At 56.5% G+C, this 7,922-nt stretch overlaps 1 protein-coding gene across 3 annotated transcripts in view; it reads left to right on the forward strand.

The window, feature by feature from the left end:
- NOS1AP (nitric oxide synthase 1 adaptor protein) overlaps positions 1-7,922 on the forward strand; it is a 45,870-nt gene that overhangs the window by 33,601 nt on the left and 4,347 nt on the right. Inside the window, exons 3-9 of one of the 3 annotated variants that reach the window (XM_054211213.1) lie at positions 644-736; positions 1,113-1,186; positions 1,815-1,923; positions 2,156-2,297; positions 3,540-3,679; positions 4,243-4,410; positions 7,677-7,842. In XM_054211213.1, the coding sequence (XP_054067188.1) occupies positions 644-736; positions 1,113-1,186; positions 1,815-1,923; positions 2,156-2,297; positions 3,540-3,679; positions 4,243-4,410; positions 7,677-7,842 (892 nt within the window). Of the gene's footprint in view, positions 1-643; positions 737-1,112; positions 1,187-1,814; positions 1,924-2,155; positions 2,298-3,539; positions 3,704-4,242; positions 4,411-7,676; positions 7,843-7,922 lie in introns of all 3 variants that reach the window. The other 2 variants (XM_054211211.1, XM_054211212.1) reach the window with 2 other exon arrangements.

Raw genomic sequence — 7,922 nt, forward strand, 5'->3', positions numbered from 1 at the left:
CCAGACCAGAGCTTTGTGTTCACTCACTGATCTTTGGAAGTTTCTGTTGGGGTTTTTTTCCTGTCCAGTGACTTCTAATTGAAGTGGGTAATTACATTATCCCATCTCCCCTGGAGAGGTTCACAGAGTCCTCAGCAATCATCTTCAGTTTTTTACTGAGCCCCAGAAAAACCCTACTCAAAATGCCATTTCTCTTACTGGAGCACAGCAGTGGCCACAAGCTATCAGGGCAAACCTATCTGGGCTGCAGAGCCCCGGGGGGCTGGCAGGGCTGGGGAGGTGGCAGGGAGGTATGGCCCTTCGGAGGGGCAGAGTGGGTGCCTTTGAAACATAAGTTAACATTTCCAGCAGCAACCCCATTTCCTGGGCTGAGCAAAGCATTATCCACATCCAGAGGCTAGATTGCTTTGAGGTGTGCTCCTCCGGATGCTGGGTGTGGGGACACTGCGGGGCGAAAAGGCCCCCTGTTCTGTCCTAACATGGATGCGTAGGCTGATGTGGGCATGTGCTCAGGGAGACATATGGGGTCGGGGAAACCTTTCCCTATCCCTCTCACCCCTTCCCACTGGAGTCTCTTCAGCCCTCCCTGGGACATTCCTGGCGCAGGAAGGCTAATTGAGGTGTTTTCTTCCATCCCCGGCAGTATGAGTTTAAAGCCAAGAATATAAAGAAAAAGAAAGTGAGTCTCATCGTGTCGGTGGACGGCGTGAAGGTCATTCTGAAGAAGAAGAAGAAGGTAGGCAGCCCTGGTCCCTGGGGCAGCAGTGCCTTGGCAGTAGGAGCCCTCCCCTCTCGGTGCCGGGACCTGCAGCATCCGTGAATTTATGAGAAACTCCGGTGGGCTGGGAGAGGGAGGGATAGGCTGGGATCAGCCACAGAGGAGCCATGTTCCTGCAGGATGGCTGAGCCAGCCCTGATGCAGGTGTAGAAGGGGCTCGGGGAAGTGGGAGGTAACATGGGACATCGCTGGTCACCAGCAGGACTCGACCCTCGGTGATGGGTTGCAGGGGAGCAGCAGCAGAGCTGGGACAAGAGCTTCCCAGGGTCTGTCCCTGGACTGTCTCTGCCCTGTCCTTGATCTCAAGGACAGCGTCTGACGTACTCATTTTCAGCGTCTTTCATTGCAGAAAAAAGAATGGGCCTGGGATGAGAACAAAATGCTCGTCATGCATGATCCCATCTACAGGTAAGCCTGCCCACTGAGGGGACGGAGGCTTGGGTGGTTCTGCCATGCCGTTTACCCCATGCTGCACTGGCACCGTGCTCGAGGCTGACCGTGGAGACCTGCCACCATCCCCACAGAGGGCAGCTCCCCTCGCTTGCTGTGCTCTCCAAAAGTCCCCAGCTCTCCTCCTCCATCTCATGGGCAAAAGCTAAGAGCATGGGGCATCTGTGTCCCAGGGAAGCCGAATGGGAGCAAGAAAGAGCCCCAGCCGTGCCGGGGAGGGGACGGCAGGCACCCGAATGAGGAGGCCAGCTCTCTGAGCAGGCAAGATTTGAAGACTGAGGTTTGCTCTGCTCAGTCCCTTGAGGACTCCTGGGCCACTGGCTCTGCCCCTGGGGGCTGAGCAGAGAAAGCCCCATGCTGCATTCGCAAAATGCTTGCTGCTGCTGAGTCAGCAGGCTATTTTTCCCAGCTGAGGCAAAACCACTGCCAAAAAAATTTCTGATGGTCTTTAGCAGGGATGTGCTGCAGAGGCTGGGCATCTGCCAGCACCTTTGGCCCTGGGAAGTGCTGGGGGTGGCCTCGGCAGTCTCCTGGGCATGTGGGTAATATATATGTTGATATCCTCCCTTCCTTTCTGTCCTTGCAGGATATTCTATGTGTCCCATGACTCCCAGGACCTAAAGATCTTCAGCTATATTGCCAGGGATGGGTCTAGCAATGTCTTCAGGTGCAATGTCTTCAAATCCAAGAAGAAGGTAAAGATGCTGGGATGTGTGTTGCGCTGTCGTGGGGCCTCAGTGGGGCAGCTGGGGCAGGACCCTGTGGCACTGTGCTGCAGCTGGCGGCCCAGTGATCTGAGCTCTAGTGCCTCAGTCCCTGTGGCAGCATACAGAGAACCCCGAGAGCTGTGCCGGGCTGGGGATGTCACCGGGCAGGGGCAGCCCAGTTGAGGTAACATTCCTCGTCTCCTCTCCTTGCCTGCCGCAGACCCAAGCCATGCGCATCGTCCGGACGGTGGGGCAGGCGTTCGAGGTCTGCCACAAGCTGAGCCTGCAGCACACCCAGCAAAACGCAGACGGGCAGGAGGACGGAGACAGTGAGAGGAACGGGGATGACCTGGACATCCCAGGTACTGTGCAAGGGCAGAGGCGGGGGTGGTGTTGGGGTCATCGAGCCTGGCAGACGCGGTCTGCAGTCACCAGCTTCCCATATGGCTCCTTGCTGGCTGACACCTGCGGGGAATGGATTTGCACAGCAATCTGGCCTGCAGCGCATCGAGCTCAAGTTGGAATCTTGCCCAGCAAGGGGCCTTTGCTAGGTGTTAACCATCATCCTCGCAGAACATCTCCCCTTGCTGGGAGCCCATTAGCAGTGCCCGGGACTCTGCTGGGTGCCTAACTACTCTCTGTGCTTGGCTGCACACCCTGCGAACATTTCCTCGCTGCTTCCACAGAAGAGGCCCCTAAGCACAGACCTTCCCCGCATCCCGAGGTGCTCGCGGGGCTGCGTCTGGCTCTCTGCAATTCCCTGCATGTACAAAGCCACATTTGGGGTCTTGCATCAAGCTCCTAGGGCTGCAGGCAGCCCTGCAGAACCCCCCTCCCTCCTCAGCCCCATGGGCGAAGGGTGCAGGGATGCGTGCTCCTGGCTGGGGGGCTGCTGGTCCAGCCCCATCAGTCCAGGCTCTGTGGAGCCCTGGGGAACTGCCGTGCTCCTTGGTGCTGGTGGCTGCACTGGAGGGGTGGCGGATGTTCTGCAAGAGCTTGGTCAAACACCTCCAGTGCTCATTGGGATGCTGGCGGGTCCTGACGCCCATCTGTGTGTGGATTGCCTGCCCTGCCCTGCAGCCCCGTGCTGGGTGCTAGATCCCTCCCCCATCCCAACAGGAGCAGCCTGGGCTGTGCAGCCAGTGCTGTCGTGATGACCTAATCATTGGGCTTTCCTGGACTGGTCATTGTTTGGTTTTCCTCCACACAATGTCCCAGCCATGATATGCAGTTCCCTGGGGATTTCTGAACATCCGTTTGGTGTTGTTTCCCCCACCCCATAATCTCTTGTTTACCTTTCTTTAGCTTTCTCTGTGTCTTCTGTTCTTGATGGCCCATTTGTCCCACATGAGGGGTTTTGGCCGCTGTTCCCCCACATTTGGCATGCTGAGGGTGGGTGTCTTTTTGGCTGCAAGCCCCATCCCAAGCAGCAGCAGGAACCACAGCCATGTCGCTCTGTACCTGCTTCCCCCCGAGAGCTGGAGAGTGGGTGGCATGGGGATGGTGGGGACCCACCGGTGGGCATCGCTCACCATACCATGGGCACGCCGTAGCAAGCTCCCACTCCAAGCGAGCTGTGCTCTGCTCTTACACCACTCCCGCAGCCTGCCGCCTCGCCAGCACGGAGAGGGCGGCTACCTCTGCCGAGGAGACAGACATCGATGCCGTGGAGCTGCCGCTGCCTGGAGCCGACATCCTCGACTTCAGCCGTGGGGTGACTGACCTCGACGCTGTGGGCAAGGAGGCGAGTGCCTATGCTGACGCCAAGGTGTGTGGGTCCCTGCCCTTCATTCTCAGAGCACGGCACAGCCCTGGCCCCGCAGCTCTGATGAACATCCCTGGGGGCCTGGGGATCAGGAGGGATTGTGCAGCATTCCCCGTCTCCCGGATCAAAGCCATCTGCCACTGCAGGGCTGCCCTTTGGCTCGGGGCCCAGGGCGCTCCCAGAGAGTGCCGTGCCGAGGCTCAGCTATGTGCAGCCACACGGAAAGCGTCTGGGGCAGAGCTGATAGGGATTTTTTTCCACCAAAAAAAAAAAGACTTTTTGATACAGTAGAAATTCCCATGGGAAGCGTCAGCCTTTTTGGGAATTTTCTACATAAGTATTTGGGCTTTTGTCAAAACTGAAAAAATGCTGTCTTCAAAGTTTTTAAGCACCCCCAGCAAACTGCGTTTGCTTTGAACGCAGCACCTTATTTCCCTGGTTATTTGGGGAGGGGGGCTGCTCTGTGCTGCAGCCCATGTGGCCCTGGCGGCTCTCTGTGGCAAGTGGCACAAGATCACGCTTTCGACATTGGTGTTTTGCAGGGCTGCCTCCACCCTGAAGATATCCTGACAGCATCGCCCAAGATGCTGCTGCCCTCCTCTGCCCAGCTGCCTGACCTGGGAACACCCCTTTCTGCCCACCACCAAATGCAGCTTCTCCAGCAGCTCCTGCAGCAGCAGCAGCAGCAGACGCAAGTTGCTGTGGCACAGGTTGTCCCCTCCGCTCTTTCCTGGGGGCAGTGGCAGGGCTGGGGTGCGCTACTGAATCCTTTGGTGACAGAGCATCCCCTGCCTGGGGCGGGACAGGGGTGGGTGGGGACCTGACTGAGCCGGGGTAGACCCTGACACCAGAGCATGGGAGCAGGCTGGGTAGTGTCCCCTCTCTTTCCGCAGCACATCCTGCTCTATTACGCTTTTCCAGCATGGCACGCTGTGCCCTTGCTCCCAGTGATGGCTGCGTTAAGCCCAGATGGATTAGCATAAGGTCTGCATGCCACCAGCTTTCTTCGTCCCTTGGCCCCTGTGTACTTGCAAATGCCTGGCCTCAGCATTAGACCCTGCCAACTCATTCTCCATGGCAAGTATTTCTCATTTAAGCAGCTCTGGCCACTTTATCCAACTCATGACCTTAGCTTTACTTGTTCCCTGACCCCTCACAGAGCTCTCTGCAATTGCTTGACTTTCTTCCTGAGCGATTCCTTTCTTTCTTTCGCCTGAGTGATTGGCTCCAGCAGGCTTTCTGTACTTTCCTGTGGCTTTCCTCTTCTCGCATCAGAAAATCAGTATTGGTCCTTCTGGCCAAGCTGTTGCCCCAAGCGCCTTCTGGGGTCACAGGCTTGGCCAGTTGCTTTCCTGTCTGGAAGAGGGACCTGCATCCTCAGGAGATCCTTTATGTCTGCCCAAGTGTTGCTACAGCCAAAGCTTGACAGGCAAAGCCAGGTCTCTCTGTGGTAGGGACTGCTCATCTTCAGTAGTTACCACTCTTTGTGTACCTGCAGAGCCTTGCAGTGGCGATTTTTTTTCTTCCTACTTCCAGATAAAAAAAAATCTGAAATAGTGTAACACCATTTCTTGGCTGGCTCCTGGGACGGCAGCCTGTGGCCTCATCCCTGTCTCTACAAGGGCTGACGCCTTGCTCTGGACTCCTTCCCACCCCAGGATGGTTCTTGTCCCACGAGCTGTCACTTAGCTCTCTAATCCCCTCAGTGTGCGCTGTGGTGATTTCGTATCATTGTGATTTATTCATGAAAAAGTTGGGCCCTATCACGTCAAATGCCCTTCAGATGACTGAATGCATTACATCACACCTCTGTCAATGGCACTTGTTACCTTCTCTCAGAAAGTACCGAGTCAGTTTATTTCTGAACATGTGGTGGTGGGCACAGACTTAATGCTTTACTAACAAAGCTCGGAGATCCCCTGTGCCGTCCAGGATCTGTGCTGGGTCTATAGCCACTGTGACCATCCTGTAATTATCTCAGCCTGTAATTACTTGGCTGAGGTTGAAAGGCCGTTTAGTTCCTTGATTGACCAGAGACTCGCTTTTACAAGGTGTTTCCGGATGCCTGTGAAAGTTCCTTCTCTTGGATTAAGGCCAGGAGTCCCTCCTCGGTCTTGTCCCCAAGGGGCTGGTGGCACAAGCCGCTGCCCCTCTGCGAGACATGATGTTTCGGCTCTGCTCGCATCTTCTCCTGGCATCACCTGAGCATCACCTGGGCCCTGCTGCAGGCGCCTGGGATGGAGACAGCTGCTGTCTGCAAGGAAGGATGACTTCCAGGCTGACACTCCCAGCATGGAGCTTTGGCACCTGCGTAGTGTTTAACTGTGATTCCACCTCTGCAAGCTCAGCTCAGGGCCTCCGCTTCACCCACCAGTGCTCAGCAGAGGGTCCCAGTCCCACCGTGCTGCTGGCAGCAGGAGGGAGGTGACTGTGGCTCCCACAGCAGTGGCGTGAGGTGTCTCGCCTGGCTGGGGACATGCAGGCAAACCAAAAGGGCTCTGTGCTGCCTGCTCAGAGCGTAAGGTATTGCATTCCCTTCCCCTTGGTGTGGCTTCATGTCCCAGCCCCTTCCCTGGCCTCCTGCCAGCCCCCGAGCTCACTGTGCTTCAGCTCTGCCCCACCAAGGGCACTGCCTTGCTGGCTGCGTCCAGGCAGCACAGGACAAAGCAGGCAGCACTTGCCTGTCAGCAGCCCCAGTGCTGCCTCCTGGTACCCATCCAGGAGGGCAGGTAGCCCCCAGCTGTGCTGCTTTGGGGGCCCTGCAGCTGCAGCAGCAGTTTGCAGCTTTGGCAGACTACAGAGAGCTCTTCCACAAGGTCACTTTTTCTAGGCCAAGATAAAACTGCCATTTTTTGTTCTTGTTTTTCAGTTTTGTTTTTCTAGTGTGGGGTTCTTTTTGGTTTGGTTTTGGTTTGGTTTTTTGTTTGTTTCAGGGTTGAGGGTTTTTTTTGCATTAAATCCATGCTTTCCTGGTTCCCCATGAACCTGGCTCCATCCTTGCTGGAGAGAGGAGTGCTTGTAGGAGCTGTGGGTGGGTGGCAGGAGGGGATGCTGAGCTGGTGTGGCTCCCGATGGCTCCTCCACACTGCTGTCCCCTTGTCCGGAGTGCACTTCTGGGGCTCTCTGTGCTCGAGCTCAGAACAGAGAGCTGCTCCCGCAGCCCCTGGGCAAGGGCTCCTGGCTGGTCTAGCCCAGCAGCATCCCACCCTCCCTGTGACATGGAGCTGGTGAGATATAGGTGTTTGCATATCGGTAGCTATGCAAAATTCAATGGAATTCTTATCCGTGGACTCCCACCAGCTAACGTCCAGGCATTGCTTCCCAGGGCCAGAATGAGCAGCCAGCTTGTGTTCCCAGAGCCACCATTGCCTTGTCAGTGCTCTGCCATCTGTATTGCTCCAGGTGTGTCGTGCCTGTCACAGCTGGAGCCGCCTGTAGCTCTGGGGCAGCTCTGATGCTCCAGCCCCTGCTAGCAACAGACGCTGCTGGCAGGACCCTGCCTTGTGCAAAACACTGTGTCTCGGAAACCTGCCTGGAAAGACAGCTCAGCCAGGACTGGCTTGTGGCCCATGGCTGCACCCTTGTGCACCCAGCAGCACCATATAGTTGGTTGAGCGTGTCTTCTCTTTTGCATCTGTCTGGCTTTGTCCTGGGCTGCCCTTTCCTTATGTGTTTGTGGCACACATGTATGACCAACAGTTCGGTCAACGCTGCCTCCCTTTGCCTAGGGCTTTTCCATCAGAGAAGCCAGGGCACCATGTGCTGGATTTGCTGAGCATGCCCTGGTGTGACACTGCTGCCTGCCCCCTCTCTCCCCGTTACGTTTGCAGGTACCTGCAGGGAACACCTTCTTCATCAAATCATTTGGTGGGATGCTTGTGAGCCCTGGTAGAGGAGCAGGAATGGCCGGAGTTGAACCTCTCAGCCCTCGAGCAGCATCTCCCACACTCTCACTCACTCTTCTCCTGTCACACAGGTTCACTTGCTGAAGGACCAGCTGGCCGCAGAGGCAGCAGCGCGGCTGGAGGCCCAGGCTCGCGTGCACCAGCTCCTGCTCCAGAACAAGGACTTGCTGCAGCACATCTCACTCCTGGTCAAACAAGTGCAGGAGCTGGAGCTGAAGCTGGCAGGAAACACCACCAGTAAGTGATCCTGCCCCTTCCTCTCCCCTTGCAGCTAGCTAGTCTGTGGAGGACATGAGTGTGGGTGTTTCTCTTGGGGT

Source organism: Rissa tridactyla, chromosome 8 (genome assembly GCF_028500815.1).
Source record: "Rissa tridactyla isolate bRisTri1 chromosome 8, bRisTri1.patW.cur.20221130, whole genome shotgun sequence".
Classification (NCBI taxonomy): domain Eukaryota; kingdom Metazoa; phylum Chordata; class Aves; order Charadriiformes; family Laridae; genus Rissa; species Rissa tridactyla.